Consider the following 19,721-nt stretch of genomic DNA (forward strand, 5'->3'; position numbering starts at 1 on the left):
ATGGAGGGTAGTTCGCCAGGCTCCCCTGTCTGTGGGATTTCCCAGGCAAGAAAACTGGATCACTGGGAAAGACCCTGTTGCTGGGAAAGACTGAAAGCAGAAGGCAAAGGGGGCGGAAGAGGATGAGATGGTTAGATAGCATCACCGACTCCGTGGACATGAATTTGAGCAAACTTCCTCCTCCCTCCTCCCAGGATCTTCCTAATTCACAGACTGAACCTGTGTCTCGTGCATTGGAGGGCGGATTCTTCACCACTGAGCCACCCAGGAAGCCCGCCTGTGTAGCAGAAGGAAGGTGCTAACATGCACGCTAGATACAATGCAGAACTTAGCAGCACTTTCTTTGCTGTTGACCTTTTTATTTAGCAGAAAATTCTTTAAGACTGAGCACATTCTAATTGATGAATAACTCAACTCAGAAATTATTTGAGTCTACACTGAATTTTAAAGTGTTCAAACAGGAAAGAAGCCTATCTCATTTTTTTTGAAAAGGGTGAGAAAGAATCAAAATTTTTAAAGTCATCTGGATTCAGTTAAAAAAAAATCTTTTTTCTGGGAGTTATGATGTTTGAAGATTTTGAATATAAGTTTTCTCACTAGCATAGAATTTGACAAAGGAGCTCAGGAGTGGTTTGTTAAGATAGTGTTGGTCCTTTTATCTGATTGGGGCCACAATCTTTGCCGGAACATGCAATAATCTCATTTCTGAGCAGTGCTCCAGTTATGCCAGAAAAAAGAACAAAGAGATGATCAGCCTGTGAAAAGGCATGGCAAGAGGGAGGAAGGGAGATTAGAGGCAAGAGGAAAATTAGAAAGGAAGGGAGCATGCAGGGAGAAAAGAGAGAAAGACAGGAAGAAAGATAATTGTAGAAGAGCAAGACCCAGAGAGATGGGGGCTTTAGAGGCACCTGGTGTGTCAGGGATTATCAAAGGGGATGAGGGCTCTGCCATCAATGGAAGTGCAAGGAGAAAGAGGTCAGGTGGACATGGCTGTGTGGGGCACCCACATTTTCCAAAAAGCAACATAGGACCCCAAAGTTACATAGTTTGGACAAATTGTGACCTGAAGAAAGTGCCATAGCAATTAAAAAAAAAAGCCACTACGACTTAAGTTTCTAACCCCTAGGCCTATGATAAGATTCTTAGTCTATTATGTCCTTTAATCCCAATGCCAACCTGGGGGGTAGGTACTGGTAGACCCATGTTACAGATCAGGTTCCTGAGGGCTGTGGGGTAAGGAGCTGGTCTAAGACCTCGTGTCTGGTAGTGGAGCCGAGGTCTCACCTCAGCAGACTCCTTCATTCACTGCTTTATCTGCTCATTCATTCTCTTCCCAGATTTTCACTGCTGGGCATAGCCAAGCTCCGGGATGTCAGTTACTGGAAGGAGCAGGAGAAGAAGACAAATACCTCGCTCTCAGGACCTTATCATCTAGCAAACCCTGCCCTGAGGCATGTGGTCCAGGAAGGTGTGGGTGGAGGAGAGAGAAGGGCCAGGGGGGTAGGACCATAGCTCTGCCGTCTTGCTGGGCTGACAGAAAAGGAGTCACAGCACTGAGCCTCAGACTTCACATTCACATGTGGGAACCCTCTCAGTGTAAGTCCTGGCCTACAGCAGAAAGTCAGTAAGTACCCCTCTTTCCTTCCCCGTCAGGAGGAGGAGGTGAGGAGAAGACCATCACAAGGTTGTCTGCGAACCCCAGTGACAGGCTCGAGGTTCAAGTCTTATCTCGGCTGACTGGCAGGCACTCCAGGTGGGGACACAGACTCTGTTTAGGTTCCCAAAGGGTCTATGCACGGCAGTTCTAGCAACAAGCTCAGCCCCTGCCAGGAGGGCTGCCATAAAATACAGGATGCACAGTTAAATTTGGATTTCAGATAAACAACAAATATTTTCAATGTATAAGTATATCCCATACACTATTTGGGGTATACTTATACTAAATGTTTTTCATTCTTTATCTGAAATTAGATTTCACTGAGCATCTTTTTTTTTTTTTTTCTTTCTAAATGTGGCAACTCTGAAACCAGGCAAATTTCTGCCTTGATCAGGAACAAACTGCTCCCACATCCTCCCTTTTCAGCCCCCCTGAGATGCTCCAACTCTTCTCTGTACTGGAGGTTATCTCTCTCACCCCTTGGTTCTCTACTTCTTCTCTTTCTTTCTCTGCATCTTTCATGCAACCCCTTTCACTCCTGCCAAATCAATATATGAAGCCTCCGGAGCAGCCCCCTGATGGGTCCAGCATTCGACTCCATGGTCATAAAGGATGCTGCTGTGGGGTCTGTGTGTGTGCCTGTGCCTGCTATCTTCACCCCCTAACATGAGGACTATGTTAACCCCGCCTCACTGGGGAGACACCTGGGAAATTCCCTAGTGGCATGAATTATGTTGCATCCACAATAATGGAAGATGCTTAGATCCTCTGAGTAGAATCAGTTGCTGAATAAACTGAAAGAGAACAGCTTCGAGTTCATCCAGTCAGCACCACAATCAAAAGCCAAGAGCTAGAAACCCTTTGTTTTAAATCACACTACGTGAAAAGGACCTGACCGTGTGGGTCATGGTTTCATCTGCCTGAGGACACTTTTATCCGTACTCGGGAGTTTCCACTTCCGGTTTCAGGGCTGAGTGTAAAACAGATAACTAGTGGGAACTCGCTGCGCAGCACAGGGAACTCAGCTCGGTGGTTTCTGATGACCTAGAGGGGTGAGACGGGGAGAGGTGCAAGGAGACTCTAGAGAAAGGGGATATAGATACGACCGACTCACACTGCACAGCAGAACTAACACAGCAGTGTAAAGTAATTATTCTCCAGTTGAAAAAAAAAAAAATGGAAGGTGGCAAACATCCAGTTAGTTTCAGGAGCTTCCCCAGCAGTTTTCCCACCACCCTACAGTGAGATGGGGAGCTTGGTACAGAGGGAACAGCCACGCGCTGAGAAAGCTCTGCTATTAAACACTTGTCAGGTGAAACTCAACAATGCACTTGGTAGTGAGTCCACGCCTCGGAACAAGCTCATTTCCCACTGAGGACTGTGAGAAGGGGAAGTTCTGACCAGTGCCTGTCTGGGGACCACGCTCTGAGCAGCACAGGTGTAGAAGACCTTAGAATTTTATACGCTACACCCGCATAAAATGGGGAGCTCTCGCCTTTCTGCCCATTTTGTGGACCAAAGATCCTCTTGTTCCCCTGCAGTAAAGGCATATATATGTATAACATATATATATTGCATTCTGACAATCTAACTCAGTATCTATCCACACGACCATGCCCCCGGTTCAGAGAGAGGAGGAAGGGGTGCTTACTCTTCCTGTCGCAAGTCGTTGACACTGCGGTCCAAGGAGATCATGTCACTAGCCACCATGTTAAATCCAAACTCTTTAATGCTGGCTTGAACTGCGTGTTTGAATTCTGGTCCCAGAACCAATGGCTGGGCTTTCTCTCCAGGCCCACCAACCACTCCGGGAGGCTCAGGCTCTTTGGGCTCAAAGTTACCGAGGACCCCCGGGCGGAGCACAGGATCATGGTAGGTGAAAGTCTGGGGTTTAAACGTGAGATATTGCCTCTGCATGATGTCCTTCTGGTCCTCTCCTCCGGAGCGGCGCTCTTGTTCATGTCTGGCCTTGTTCCTTCTTCGAATAGACTCCAAGTCCACTTCTACGCCTTCCACGTGAGGCCAGGGCACCACGGGTTTGAATCTGTCATCCCCGAGGGCTAGTCCGTTGCCCCCTCTGTCAGGCACGGGGTTATTAACAGCTCTGTCTTCCTACACAAAAGGGAGGGGGGCATACAGTGAGTACATGAAGGCAACCACAGCAGTTCATGACACCAATGTGCACATGTGAAAACACAGCCCAGGCAGTGATAAAATGTTACGAACCATGAGACTAGAGCAGGCCATGAACCAGGACCCCTCATTAGAGGAAACCGCTCCTGACGAGGAACAACATGCCAGCAACAGAATAAGTCTACGCCTCTGCTGTTGTTTAGTCACTCAGGCCTGTCCAAATCTTTACAACCCCATGGCCTGTAGCCCGCCAGGCTCCTCTGTCCATGGGATTCTCCAGGCATGAATACTGGAGTGGGCTGCCATTTCCTTCTCCAGGGATCTTCCCAACCCAGGGATCAAACTGGGGTCTCCTGCATTGACAGGTGGATTCTTAACCACTCAGGCACCTGGGAAGTCCAATTCTTTGCCTTACCGTTCCAAAATAAAGGGGTGGATGCATTTTTTACTCCTCCCCTCATAAGCTCAACTCTCTATCAAAAACCTCTTACTAAAGCACATTGCTGGGCTTTCCCAAAGCCCAAAGCAGGCACTCAACAGATCCTGTTGTACAGTGTGGTCTTCCCAGTTGTCTGGTGGACGAGAAATATGACGTTCTGTCGGTCACATGGCTACATGGTGGCGGCGGTGTTGGATGTCAGCCCGCCCAAGGCTGGCTTAGTGGCCCAAATGGCAGAGGACGGGGGCTGAGATATGATCTTGACGGCCCCCACTGTTTCTGCTCTGGGAGAGGTTAACTGAGTTCAGAACTATAAAACAAGCTCTGACGACTGTAACCAAGGCTAACAGAGCTCTTAAACCACACCCATGACCTAGCTGGCCCCGTTCCAAAGGTGGCCCCAGGAAAACCGGATTCTGTGTGCATGAATATTCCAGAATGTTGACCTTCCTTTCTGTCCAGACGCTCATCAGCTGCACAGATCTTCCTGTCAGAAGCCCTGCATGCCTCTGTCCCTGGGGTCACATGTGAAGTTTCTGTTAAGTCAGCACCATTCTTTGTACAGCCATGTTTCTCAACATCAGCCGCACCTCAGTGGCTTTAAATACACTGACGTCAGAGTCCCACCCCTCAGATATCAAGGTTTAACGGGTGGGAACATTTGGAGTTTTAAGAACGCTCCAGGTGTTTTCAATATGCAGCAGGCTTGCGCTCCAATGGCTTAGAGGAAGGGCTGCCGGCTATAACCTGACAAGGAGGCTACAGCCTGTGCGTGGCCAGTCTGGGGTGGGTGAGCCAGTCAGAACCAGGACTGCAGACCCGGCTAACTGATCTGCCACCCTCCCTCCCCGTCAAGCCAGGATGCCCAGAGTCCTGAAGACAGTTATAAAAGAGTTCATACCATCTGACCAACATTTTTCTACAGTGTTAGAGCTATTTTGAAAAGTCAAGTTAAAGACTTTCAAGAGTGCAGAGGTAAGGCTGATACGCAGGTTGCTGTCCAGTGGTGGTTTATTTAGAGACAAGGATCTCTTTGGAAAGTCAGCTAATTCAAATGTGAATTTAGTCAATGTCAAATTTTTGGTAAGGGCTAGCTGAGGACTGACTTGAGAGAGTTCAAAAAGGAACTTAACAAATGTATGTTGAGAGTCCATTGGACTGCAAGATCAAACGAGTCAATCCTAAAGGAAATCAACCCTGACTATTCATTGGAAGGACTGATGCTGAAGCTGAAGCGCCAGTATTTTGGACACCTGATGTGAGGAGCTGACTCATTGGAAAAGACTGATGCTGGGAAAGATTGAAGGCAGGAGGAGAAGGGGATGACAGAGGGTGAGATGGCTGGATGGCATCACTGACCTGATGCACATGAGTTTCGGCAAACTCCAGGAGATAGTGAAGGACAGGGAAGCCTGGCATGCTGCAGTCCAGGGGGCCGCAGAGTCAGACACGACTTGGCAGCTGAACAACAATCTCTTTGTTTAGGTAATACTCTAAGCATGTGATACAACATTCATAGGATCCTTAATGGTATATCGTGAAAGGCAAGTCTTCCTGCCTTCCCTTTGGTACAGGCACTCACAGCCGGCATTTCCTTGTGGGTCTTCCAGGTATAAATACACCTGGGCATGGATGACAAGAACTTTTTGCTGAACAAGCGACACAGATTTTTACTGACCCATTAATTTTGAGAAGGAATCATAAGATGTTACAACTAGTTCAAAGGTGAATCCTTTGAATGACTTGGTGAAAAACAGACAAATATATAAACATCAAGAATACTGCAAACAATTGAAAAATAAATGCAAAACTGGTCACACTGGTCCATACCCAGAGGGCAATAACCAACTGCATTCCACAGGACACGGTTTCCATTTCAGTGGACAAGACTCTTTCGTGTTGCTATCATTTTTCTATCATTTACAGGATTGTGAAACAGGTTGGAGTTCATGCAGGGATGAGATAATCTGCAAAGCTGAGTTGGAAAATGCACCCAGTGACCTTCTGGATCCATTTCAAAGTTTTCCCACAATTTTCATCCTATAGCACAGAACTAAGTGTAACATGCGGCACCTTGTCCAACCATCTAAGGGTGATACCTTTGTTCAGGTATACGTGGATAAGCCTTCTGCATCAGGCTTCTGACCACTGCACACCTAGTCAAGTAGCAGGCACTTGCTGTTTAGTCGCTAAGTCAAATCTGATTCTTTGTGAGCCCATGGAATGTAGCCCACCTGGCTCTTCTGTCCATGGGGTTTCCCAGGTAAGAATACTGGAGTGGGTTGCCACGTCCTTCTCCAAGGGATCTTCCCTACCCAGGGATCAAACCCTCATCTCTTCTGTCTCCTGCACTGGCAGGCAGGTTCTTTACCACTAGCTCCACCACGGTAAGCCCATGGGAAGTACTGCAATAATCAAATTAAAATAGAGACGTCCTTATAAAACTCTAAGATACCAGACTCAAGATGTTGATGTTGAACCAAGAACCCCACCAAAAGAAGGAAGACTCAGTCTCTCCCTTCAACTTTTCACATTAAGGCTCCAGTGAACTAGTAACTGGAAAGGAACAGAGTGAGGGGCGGGAAATAGGCTCAGAAAAGTAGACTGAACAGGTTATCAGCCGTCCTGGGACATCCTCTGTGATGCCTAACATTCCACCGGAGGAAAGCTGCTTATGGGAAGAATGCGGGACACGACAGTGAGTGAAATCTAGGTACCCAAGGCAGGAGACATCTGTTGTGGTTCGGTGGGCAGGTGCTAATGTGAGACTCACGAATATAAACATTTCTCAGGCTCATCCACCTCAACAAGAGAATGTTTAATGGATTCAAACTTCATGCTCATCTTTCTTCAAAAGTTGTTTTGATCTTCCCTTTGTCTAACCTTTGACTTTTCTATTTTTGGGTCATGCCAAGTGACTTGTGGATCTTAGTTCCCTGCTGCTGCTGCTGCTAAGTTGCTTCAGTCGTGTCTGACTCTGTGCAACCCCGTAGATGGCAGCCCACCAGGCTCCCCCTCCCTGGGATTCTCCAGGCACACTGGAGTGAGTTGTCATTGCCTTCCCCACTTAGTTCCAAGACTAGGGATCAAACCCGGGTCCTTGGCAGTGAAAGCAGAGTCCTAACTGCTGGACTGCCAGGGAAGTCCCTAACCTTTGACTCCTGGTATTCCACTTGGATCTGTTAGGAGCCTGCCTGTCCTCCTCCTTGCTCTAGCGTCCCTTCGTCTCCCCAGCAAGGTGGCCAGGTTCATTTGATCCTTCCTCCCTCCGTGTCCTCAGCCCACATCTTGCTTCTCATCTCTGGGTTCATCACCGTGGCACTTGAACTTCAGATGCCCAGGAATGAACTTGCTGTGACTCCACGGCACACATCTGCTTCATTCACTGTTTTCCCCACCTTGGGGCTGGGAACCCCCATCCACTCAACTGATCAAATGCAAGTCCTCCACTTCATCCCCAGCCTCCTGTTCTGACATCTGAACAATCACTGACTCCTGCCAGTCCCACCGCCAGCACGGCTCTGGAATCCGGCCATTTTCTCCACATCCTCGCCGTGGTGGAATAAGATTCGTATTTTATGGCAGGACAAGAAAAATTTAAACACAAAAGCTCTCCTCTGCCCTTTGTCCTCCTCCCTGCCCTCCACTGTGCATCGCGTATTTGGATTATGCATCAACCAGACCGCCCCCATCAGCAGAAATACCTGCTCAGTCCCAAAGAGCAGCATTCTCCTAGCATCAACAAGACAGCTCCTTAAAGATAACATTCCTTCTTGAACGTGTAAGGGTTGATGTGACCCACCACAATGATACATAGATCTGGATTGCATAAACTGTCAGTAAGACCTCATTTGATGTCCAGCCCTCTGTCTTAAATACTTACATGCCTGTGCCTTGACTTCTAACAGGTGGAACAGTTCTCAGACGCACTTTCTAGATTATTATCCTCAAACCTGGCTCCCGTAAAATCTTCCATGTCTTTCTTAGATCAACTAACATTCTGTGGACATTGCAAAGGCCTAGGACAGTCCCCACTCACCTCTCAACAGGATTACTAGAATAGGAAGAACAGCGATGACGGCAAATACTCCGGCCTTAAGTGCTTCACACGTGTTCATTGCTGTTGCTGTTCAGCCACTCAGTCGTGTCCGACTCTTTGCGACCCCATGAACTGCAGCCTGCCAGGCTTCCCTGTCCTTCACTATGTCCCGGAGTTTGCTCAAACTCATGTCCATTGAGTCGGTGATGGCATCCAGTCATCTCTGCCCCTGTGGCTCAGACAGTAAAGGATTTGCTTGCAATGCAGGAGACCCAGGCTTGACCCCTTGGTCTGGAAGATCTCCTGGAGGAGGAAATGGCAACCCACTCTAGTACTCTGGCCTGGAGAATTCCATGGACAGAAGAGCCTGGTGGGCAACAGTCCATGGGGTCACAAAGAGTCGGGCACGACTGAGCACAGGCACACACACCGTACAGACGGAACAGCCGACAGAGAAGTGACCTAATGTCAGGATCAGTACCGTGCATCCAGGCAGGGCCGTGCTCCTGATTCCTAGCTGCTAGTGCCTCCCATTCCAACGCTGCACTCACTGTCCTTCGTCATTACTGTTCTGCAGCCAAAGCAGGGGTGGTGGTGGTGGTGGTGGCTTAGTCACTCAGTTGTGTCCGAGTCCTTTGTGACCCCCTGGACTGCAGCCCAGCAGGCTGCTCTGTCCATGGGATTCTCCAGGCAAGAACACTGGAGTGGGTTACCATTTCCTTCTCCAGGTGATCTTCCCGACCCAGGGATTGAACCCACATCTCTGGCAAATCCTGCATTGGCAGGCGGATTCTTTACCACTAAGCCACCAGGGAAACCTGTAGCCAAAGTGACTGCCCTGAAATTCAGGTATGAATAGGTCCCTTCTCCTGCTTGCAGGCTCCACACTGGTCCTCTTCCCCAAGAGGGTGGATGCTCTTCCTGGGACATTGTCGGCTCCTGCCTGTACTCACCTCTTCACCTCACCCTCTGGAGCAGGAAGCACTCCAGGCTCTTGGACCACAGGGTCACTACAAAGAAGATGTCCCTGGAGTGCCCAGAGCAGACGGACAGGGTGGATGGGTAGGGCTGTGTTCCCGCAAAACCTCATGTACAAAGACAGGCAAATGGGAATGGGTCTCCCCCTTCCCCTCCAACTCCGCACTAAACTCTAAGTTCCACGAAAGGGGAGGGGCCTCATCCATGGGATGAGCCACTGCACCCCCAGTGCTCCTCCTGCCATGTGACCCTCAGTAAGCATTCACAAATAGATGCCTGGATCCTACCATCTCTGCCTGGTTTATGAGAGGGAGCCTGAGATGAAGGATGAGAATGGAGCACATGGGCCAGGAAAGAGGGGCTCGACCAGAGAGAACACTGATACTGGCAGTACTCGAGGAATTCAGCAAGAGAAGAACTTGATATCCCCTGCACGGTGCTGTGCTCTTAGTAATGCTATATAATAGTCACTTGAAAAAAACTTGGATTTGCTCACTTCTCAAATCCAAAGGCAAAACCAATCTGAGAACTATCTGCCTGACTTCGAGTCAATTAAGAAAAGTCATGTCAAATCGCCACGTTCTGTGATTCAAAGGATGCAGTCAGACAGTGTAATAGTACTAAGCTCCCTGGAGAGAGAGCATACACGCTCCTCCTCCTGGATACTGAATGAGACTTGAGTTGGCTTTGTGACTCACTGGTGTTCACACACCTTCAGAAGCACCAGCTGATTCCCTTTACAGTCGAAATCAACAGGTTACTGTTGACCAGAAATGGAAGATGGAATCGGTGGGTCATCTTCTAAGATCAGTATGTCCGTAAAGGTGGAAATGTACTGAAAAACAGAATCACCTATTCCCGGATGGAAATAGGGGATTGTCAGGAATCAGGTCAGACTACTCACTTTACATCTCACAATTTACAAAGCTCCCCATCACCCCCAAATCACCCTTACGGTATCTTCCTGAGACAGTCATGCCCTGGTAGAAATGATACGAACACAAAGGAATTTAGAGCCAGTGAAAGTAATGCAGGCATGGCTCTGAAATGCCACGGAAGCCTCGAAAGCTAAGCTGGTAATGAAGAGCTCCTGCACACACCAGAGGTCCTGAGAAGGCGGCTTCACTCTGGGACGTGGTTGCCGCTGATGGCCGCCTGCGATTCGATTGTCATTCTGCCTGAGCCACAGAGCTTAGGACTTAACAGGTCAAACTAAATTCTACAGTTTAAAAGCCCTCTTGATTAAAAAAAAAAAAAAAAAAACACCATTAATTAGAAAAATCACATTAGCATCCCTTCTCGAGCTGCACTTGATCATGAGTCAAGAAGCGCAAGAGGTGGAAGCTATCAGGGAGGTGGAGCGGGGGGAGGGGATAATCAAGGAGTTCAGGAGACACAGGGTGTGCCTACGGGCTGGGCATCCCCAGCCTGCCTGTGGCAGGATGTGGCTGGGGGCGTGGTCTCTCTCTGGTACCTAGAGCTAGATTCTGAGCTCACTCTTCCCCTGCTGACATCCTGTGCTAATAAAGACACAACTCTGGCTCCTTCCAGAGAGCTGAGAGCTGACTGCACTGCACTGGGGATCAGTGGTCCATTCGGGGCATGGGAGGTGGGCAGTGGGGAGTGGGGGGTTGCTGTCAAGTAATTTGCTCAATCAGGGTTTAAAACGGATACACTCAAGATTAAACAGAGACCTTGAAAAGTGAAAAAGTCAAAGTGTTAGTCATGTCTGGTAGCCCTCCAGGCTCCTCTGTCCATGGGATTCTCCCAGGCAAGAATACTGGAGTGGGTTGCCATTTCCTCCTCCAGGGGATCTTCCTGACCCAAGGATCGAACTGGGGTCTCCTGCATTGCAGGCAGACTCTTAACCGTCTGAGCCACTGGGAAAACCCAAATAGAGGCTTTATCAGTCCCTGAATATGTAGGATGCATTTTCTTATGGAAAAGGACTATATTCAAATACATTTTAAGACCAATGGCAATGCCTCCATTGGCAATGAAGGCAGAACTGGAAATGGAGGAGGGTGTGGGTCATCAGCGAGAAAAAGGATTACCTTCTGATAAAAATCACAAATAAATAAAATTAAAAGTGGTTGGCAGTAATATTAATAAGTCTGGGTAATAAAATCCATCATGTTTCCCCAGAAGCATATGGTATAATTTTAAACAAAATGTAGTTGAACCAAATTAAAGTAATTGACCAAAATGGTTAAAATTGTGATAAAATTTACTTTTTAAAAACCATGTCGATGTACTGCATTTTGTTAAATGCATAAGGAAGGTAAACTGCAAATTCCTTAGTAATATAAACTTTCCATTGTCAACACAGAAATTAAAATTACAACTGAAAAGGGGGAGATTTCATGCAAGATCCTTTTCTGTATTAACACTATCGCCTCTAATGTCCTATTTATTCTGTTAGGTATGATGTAAGTTCAAGCCAGCAGTTTTTTGAACTCCACCCCTCCTCTCAGGTCCCAGAATATTTCTAACACTGCCCTTCTCGAGTTGCCTTAGGATCTGTTCACAGGTTTCTCCCCAGACAAAGGTTCTCAGGGTGGTTATCTGTGTGTACACAGTAGGTAGTCAATGTGTGTTTCTTCATGGACTGAACAAATGGGGAATGTCTTGCTCCGGGCTGTGTCACCTATTTATTTGCTGGAATATAAACTGGCTTTGCATCCACTGGCTATGTCACTGCTGGATTTGGTTTAAGGTAGCATTTTTGAGTCAAACCAGTCAACCCTGAATATACACTGGAAGGACTGATGCCCAAGCTGAAGCTCCAAAAATACTTAGGCCACCTGATAAGAAGGGCCGACTCATTGGAAAAGACCCTGATGCTGGGAAAGACTGAGGGCAAGAAGAGAAGGGGTGTGACAGAGTATGAGATGGATGGATGGCGTCCCTGATTCAATGGACATGAGTCTGAGCAAACTCCAGGAAACAGTGAAGGACAGGGAAGCCTGGCAGGCTGCCGTCCATGGGGTTGCACAGAATCAGACGTGACTTAGCAACCAAACAAAAGTAACAACAAAAGTATTTTGAGAATCTGAGTGAGATAACTGAAAATATTACTTTCCCTATGACTCTAAACCTTAAATAATCCTTTTTTAGTTTTTCTTCTTCAGATTTGAATAAATCATGCCTGCAAGTACAGTTTGTTATTTCATGGAAAATGAGTACTTTATTTAAACACAAGGAAGTAAATCTGCTGGTGTTAGTCTGAGCCTGTAGGCCAATTTATCTCACCAATGGTCTCCTGTTAAATTTGGTCCTTGTTTTAAAATAGAAATAAACTAGAGATTCTAAATCAGGTCAGAAAACTACCAGACAGTACTCAAGAAGGAATAAATGAAAAGAAGAAATGGGCAAATAAAGGACCAGAATATAGGTTAATGTCTACAAATAAAAGGATAATACACTGGTTATCCTTTTACAGAAAATTTTTATTTGTGAGACTGTTTAACGGCCTAGATCAAAGTTAATTACCATGCACCGCTAACCAAGAGGTCTATGAAACACGCAATTTAAACACCTTTATGAAATCCAAATAACTATTTTTTCATGCCTTAGCTCATTAACTGAGTCACATACATTCACTACACATTTAAAACAATATTTCTTATTGTGAATATATAGTACTACATTTTTAGCTGATGCAAACTGAATTTTAAGAATCAACTATAAGTACTAAACAACTGATCAATAAATCACTTTGCAGTAGATTTCAAAAGGTGGTGAAGCTATATTTGTCAAAGTTTATGCCATGATTTCAGTGGCAAGAGTACAGACCTTAAGACAGGACTGTAAAAACAAGTCACACCAGCGTCATTTAAAAGCCCCATCTCCCACAAGTAATAAAAGGCAGATTATAACACCTCTCAGAAATCATAAAAGGATACAATCGGGCAGATTTTAACTCTCTGTGTTTGGGAGATGAGCAATTACTGAATTTTAAAAAGAAAGCTCCTAAGTGGTATTTTCATCCTAAAAACAGCATATAATAAGTTACACAAAATATTTTAATAAAAGTGTCAACATTTCACCATACAGGTCCCACCACATTATTCCCACAAAATGACCTATCTAAAAATAAGGAAAGGATTGGGGGAAGAGTGAGGAGAGAAAGACAAAGGCAGAGCAAGGGGAGAAAACGGTGAATTAAAATCTGTGAAGATTTTAAACACGTGAATAATGCATGCATGCATATATGTTATGTATGCAGTGGAGAGTGGGAATATACATGTAAAAGCCAAATAGCCTAGTAGGATGAGAAGCGAGAAATTAACCCCGCTGAATAGACCCTTCAAAAGAACAGCCACAGCATTTTGTCAGGTAGAGACAGAGGACCCACTGAGCTGAACCAGCAGAAAAACAAGCCCCCCACATCTGCTCCTCCTCTGCCCGCCCACTGTGGAACCTTCTCTCAGCTGTGCTCATCAGCTCCACTTGCTTACCTAGAAGTGCTGAGATTCTCCACTCTCCTTTCCAGATCATCTTTATTTGTTTTTTGTATTTTTTTGGATGTGGACCATTTTTAAAGTCTTTTATTAAATTTGTTACGAGGCATGTGGATCTTAGCTCCCTGACCAGGGATCAAACCTGCAACCCCCCTGCATAAGAAGAGCAGAATCTTAACCAGTGGATGGCCAGGAAAGTCCCCAAATTATTTTTAATATATTTTAAAAGCGCAAGTCCTTCATCAGTCCCTAGGGACCACACTGCTACAACTTTTTTCTTTTTTTAATCCAGGGACGTGCTTATTTAATCCTATCCTTTGGCTTTTTTCACTAATATAACAAAGAATTGATGCTTTCAAACAGTGATGCTGGAGAAGATTCTTAAGAGTCCTTTGGACAGCAAGAAGATCAAACCAGTCAATCCTAAAGAAAATCAACCCTGAATATTTATTGGAAGGACTGATTCGGAAGCTCCAATACTTTGGTCACCTGATGCAAAAAGCCGACTCATTGGAGAAGACCCTGATGCTGGGAAAGATTGAAGGCAGGAGGAGAAGTAGGCAACAGAGGATGAGATGATTGGATGGCATCACTGACTCATTGGACACGAGTTTGAGCAAACTCCAGGAGACAGTGAAGGACAGGGAAGCCTGGTGTGCTGCAGTCCATGGGGTTGCAAACAGCTGGACACAACTGAGCGACTGAACAACAACAACATGAACAATGAACTTCACAATCTAACACCAATCAAACCAAATAGACAGTTTAATTCTTCATTCTCCTTCACATCTGGCGATCCCAGTGAAGACACCTAATGATTTCCAAATCTTCCTGAAAACTTTCCTGAAAAGTATGTCACCACCAGGATCATCAATAATGCTTAGGGTGTGAAGGAAAGCATTTTACTGAGGGAGAGCAGAAAGAAGTCAGACATAGCCTTTATGTTCAAAGAGACCGTCGGGAATACCCTTTAGAAAGCTGAGCAAGCAGTGCTTTCATCCTTCCCAGGAAGGCGTTCTGGAATGAACGGAGCACCCTCAAGGCAGGTGCTGCTGCTGTACATTCTGAGATGACTGAAGTGCGTCCTCGCTTTGCCCTGAAGCCTGCCTCCATCACAGCTCGAAAAACAGCACTGCCGTGTGGGGCTTCAAAGCACAGACACTGTGATTGGTATAAGATAATCTCTTGCAAATCTGAAAAAAGTAATATCACCTCAAGGAAGAAAATACCTCAACATTCCCAGGGCAGATACACCATTTTAAAGTATGGGACAGCATTTACTACCATGTCGTGACAAGAAATCCATTTTAGGAGGTGGTGACAAGGAAACCCATGTATGTGAGAAAGAAAAATACAGAGTAGATCGGGGTTATTCACTAATAAATGTTCTGACATTTTAGTTTTGAATGGCAGCAGGCCTGCTCTCAAGGGGGCGTGCTTCTCCAGGGATGTGGTCGCTCTATCGTGAGTGTGATCTGGCGTTCAGGTCAGTATTTACATGAATCATTAAAAGGTGAAAGAACCGTTCTTCTGGTTATCCAAATATTTGTTCCAGGTCTGCTTCCTGCTAGACGCTCTCCGAGGTATTAGCAGGTGGCCTGGGCTTCTTCGCAGAGGAAGGGAGGCTGGGAGAGGCTGGATCTGTGTTTGCAGACATTGAGGCACAGAGGTGAGGGGGGGCACGGTTGGGGGATAAGAAGCGGGGGTAAGAAGTGGGCTGGGCAGCCATTCTAGACTAAGTCAAAGGCACAAAAGCACTAAAAAGAACAGGGAATACTCAGGGAACTACAGACGGTTTTGTGTGATGAGTAGAGGGGACACACGGGGAGAAGGCAGGAGACTCAATGCCAGTGTATGTGCACGCTCAGTCGTGTCCAAACCTTTGCGACCACAGGGACTGTAGCCCCCTGGGATCCTCTGTCCATAGGGATTTGCCAGGCAACAATACTGGAGTGGGTTGCCATTCCCTTCTCCAGGGGATCTTCCCGACCCAGTGATTGAACCCAGGTCTCCCGTGCTACAGGCAGTTTCCTGCATTGCAGGCCAACTCTTTACCAACTGAGCCAGCACTCAACAAGGCTAAAAACTAGGTGTGTTATTAAACGAACAAGAACCTGAGGCCCAAGGGGCAGCTTCGCTCTGTGGCAGGACTCACTCACAGTTCATTCCATTTCATGAAACGTCCTGGCTCTGTGGGAAGCAGAACCACAGCTGCTGAAGAGAAATGGGAAGCACCTTTCCATGAGCAGAGGGAAGCCAGTCCATCAGAGATGCTAAATGTCGCTGCTCTGACACATTCCAACCAACCTCGGCCGGTCAGACATGACTGCAACCAGATCCGATATTCCTTCACAACCAGTGGTAAAATTCTGGTGCATAATAAGTGTGGTACTTGGGACAGTCAAGTCTCACTAAATGCTTCAGTTTTATTTTGCCATTAATCATTCAGGTGTTTTTTTTTCCTTATTAAAAACATTCCCGAGGACTTCCCTGGTGACTCACTGGTAAAGAATTCACCTGCCAATACAGGAGATCCCACATGCTGCAGAGAAACGAAGCTGCTGCAGAGAAATGAAGCTGCTGCAGAGAAACGAAGCTGCTGCAGAGAAACAAGCTGCTGCAGCACAACTGCTGAGCTTGTGCTCTGAGCCTGGGAAGGGCAACTCCTGAAGCCGCCTGCACCCTGGAGCCCTTGTTCCACAACAAGAGAAGCCACCTCAATGAGAAGCTTGTGCACCTCAGAGAAAAACCTGAGCAGCTATGAAGGCCCAGCACAGCCAGAAATAAATAGATAAAATTATAAAACAAAACAAAACAAACATTTCCTTCTTGTTCTTGGTACTTCAAAGGTAAGCAAGACATCTATCCTGTTATCTACAGATAGAGGGAAAAAAGGCACACGGAAGGCAGTGGCCAAGGTGTCAGAGTACGCCCCAAGTCTGCAAAGTCAGCACAGAGCCTCCAGAGGCTTAAAAAAGGAAAAGGAATTGAAAAAAAAAAAAAAAAAAAAGACCACAGTGGTAAACCAGTCTGTCACCCAACATGTTTCACTGAATGTTGCCTTCCAAGGTGATGACAGGGGGAGGAGGAGGTAGAACCCTGGCGATGTAACAAGCACCTGTCTCCGGTCATCCTTGTCATCAGCCTTGGAGCTGGGTATCAGGGCTGTTCCGTTCTGCAGATGAGAAAACCAAGGCAAGGGTCTGAGGGACTTGCTGAAAGCCATACACTCTGGGGATGGCAGAGGCGAGACACAGACCTAGGGCCTCTGATGCCAGAGCCCACATTCTGAACCACTTTATTCTCTCCTGGGACAGAGGCACCCATGAGCCTTTCATACCTTATAACTAAACAAATTGATAAATATCATTAAGATTTCTGAAGTATGAAAGCTAAAATACAGTCCTTAGAATCACTTTTAATTTCAATAAAAAATTTACTTTCAAACCAATACTATCAGCTAGAATTAGTAACAAATAGTTCAGAAAGGGCTGTTTTCACATACAGAATATTCTAGAAGATTACTTATATTTCATATATATTTCATATAAATAATCTTCTAGAAATACTAAATCCTATTAGCATTTCAATAATTAGTAGTAACTTGCTATGAGGCCCACTAGCCTAGGTGACTATCAGGATGTAAGAAAACAGACTATATCTCATTTCATGTGACTTTATTTCTGCCCAAAGAAAAGGTGAAAGTGAAAGTCACTTAGTCGTGTCTGACTCTTTGTGACCTCATGCACTGTAGTCCATAGAATTTTCCAGGCCAGAATACTGGAATGGGTAGCCTTTCCCTTTTACAGGGGATCTTCCCAACCCAGGAATCAAACTGAGGTCTCCTGCATTGCACATGGATTCTTTACCAGCTGAGCCACAGGGGAAATCCAAGAATACTGGAGGGGGTAGCCTATCCCTTCTCCAGCAGATCTTCCCAACCTAAGAATCGAACCAGGGTCTCCTGCATTGCAGGCAGATTCTTTACCAACTGAGCTATCATGGAAGCACTATTTCTGCAGAGAAAGATAGAAATTAGTTTCAGCTGGTCACTCGGGCACACAGGACTGGGCCGCTATGCCTCCTATTCTGATTTCACAGAAACAGAGAATGGTTTCAAAAACCTTCTATTTGCCTGACAAATATGAAGTAAATGCAATAAGGTTTTCAAATTGACACTGAGGAAGAGTTACAGCATTCAGCTTCCAGTTCCATCTAAACTGTTGGTCTTCTGACCCTACCTGGGAGCATTCAAATATTTCTTTCAGTGTCATTTTCTGTATAAGTTTATGAGTATATACCTTCTGCTCTGGAGAAGGAACAGCAACCCACTCCAGTATTGTTGCCTAGAAAATTCCATGGACAGGGGAGCCTGGTGGGCTACGGTCTGTGGGATTACAAAGAGTCGGACACGACTAAGCACACAACACACAGCACAAGACACCTTATTCCTGTTTTCCTGAAAGGCAGTCTTGGTTTCAATCTCATGGAGGTCCCACCAAGATCCTATTTTCAACAAATTTCCCGCATATCTACTTGGGTTGAAGCATGTTGCTATGCTTGAGAAACATAAAAATCTCTTTTTCTAAACACACATCAGTGGTTCCTAACATTTTTAGGATCACAAAGATTTCAAACCCTTTTCATGAGGTGAAAGTGAAAGTGACGTTGCTCAGTCGTGTCCGACTCTTTACGACTCCGTGGACTGTAGCCCACCAGGCTCCTCTGTCCATGGGATTTTCCAGGCGAGACTATTGGAGTGGGTTGCTATTTCCTTCTCCAAGGGATCTTCCCAACCCAGGGATCGAACCCCAGTCTCCTGCATTGCAGGCAGACGCTTTACCCTCTGAGCCACCAGGCAAGCCCAAGGGGAGTACAAACAGTGCAACTTAGTAGAACTCTTTGTAGAACCATCTAACCTGTCTGTACCAACATCCTTAATAACCTTCCTTCTGAATACAAAATTTCAGAAGTGGGAGGGTATTCAAGGGGGTTAATCCTAATCACAGGGAAGATATTATGCCTAAAAGTTCAGTGCAACATATACCAGCGAATATACTAGAAACAAACAGGATGTCCATAATGAAGACTAGTCAAGAAAATTATGCTGCACTTATGCAGTTGAATAGTATTTAACCATAAAAATGTTAAAGAAAAATAATTCTTGCAGAATATCCTTATGATATAATGTTAAGTTTTTAAAAGTAGGAGACAGACATTAATTATGCATACTGCTTGCTCCATATGATCTCAAATACAAAAAGAAAAACACAGAAATGACTAGAAGGCAAATTATAAGCAGTAATTGTCTCTTTGGTGAGATTGTAGATAATATTTTTCTTATGTCCTGGTTTTCTTTGGTTTCTATATTGAACATACATTTATATAAAGTTTTTAGGAATTATTCAGCTTCCTTTTAAACTTGTTTAATAATTTTTTATTAATAAGACTTACTCACTAGAAAACAGTTCATATAATAACTTGAGATTTTTTTCTTTTGTATAAGGAGGCTAAACATCACAGTAAGCTATACAGTTTGTTGACAGCCAAAGAGGTTGCCATACGTGATTTAGGAATAAAACAGAGAATACTCAACAAGCACAGCTTAGAGTAGACTCAGAGAAACAGTGCTCATAACCAGAGGTTCATACACAGGGCACAGCTAGAAACATTCTCCATTCACGGACACAGCCAAACTTTAGGTAGCATTAAAAGAAAAACAAAACCCAGCTTTAGCAAATTCTTAAAACAAGCACAAAAGCCAAAAAGCTCATTCAATTATTAATCACTCAGTCATCTATTATCAATCACTTAAAAGCAAAGGATGTCATGAGGATTATAGCTTCTAAAATAAGACAGTCATGAGGTAATAGGCCACATCACGCAATGCATAGCACTTAATGTGAAGCTGTTTCTTTTAAAAAATGAACAAGTAAGTACTTTACTTCACTCTGTTTTCTACTGATCTCCCCTATACCATCTTCCAGTTATATCATTCTAAGATACTTCTTT

The 19,721-nt window shown here is 45.4% G+C and overlaps 1 protein-coding gene across 2 annotated transcripts in view; it reads right to left on the reverse strand.

Annotated features, from left to right (window-relative positions):
- Nucleotides 1-19,721, reverse strand: part of GALNT7 (polypeptide N-acetylgalactosaminyltransferase 7) — a 133,776-nt gene that overhangs the window by 60,346 nt on the left and 53,709 nt on the right. For both annotated transcript variants that reach the window (XM_015093280.3, XM_042243557.1), the window contains exon 2: nt 3,309-3,769. In XM_015093280.3, coding sequence (XP_014948766.2) covers nt 3,309-3,769 — 461 coding nt within the window. The remainder of the gene's footprint in view (nt 1-3,308; nt 3,770-19,721) is intronic.

The sequence above is a fragment of the Ovis aries genome, chromosome 2 (assembly GCF_016772045.2).
Source record: "Ovis aries strain OAR_USU_Benz2616 breed Rambouillet chromosome 2, ARS-UI_Ramb_v3.0, whole genome shotgun sequence".
Taxonomy (NCBI): Eukaryota; Metazoa; Chordata; class Mammalia; order Artiodactyla; family Bovidae; genus Ovis; species Ovis aries.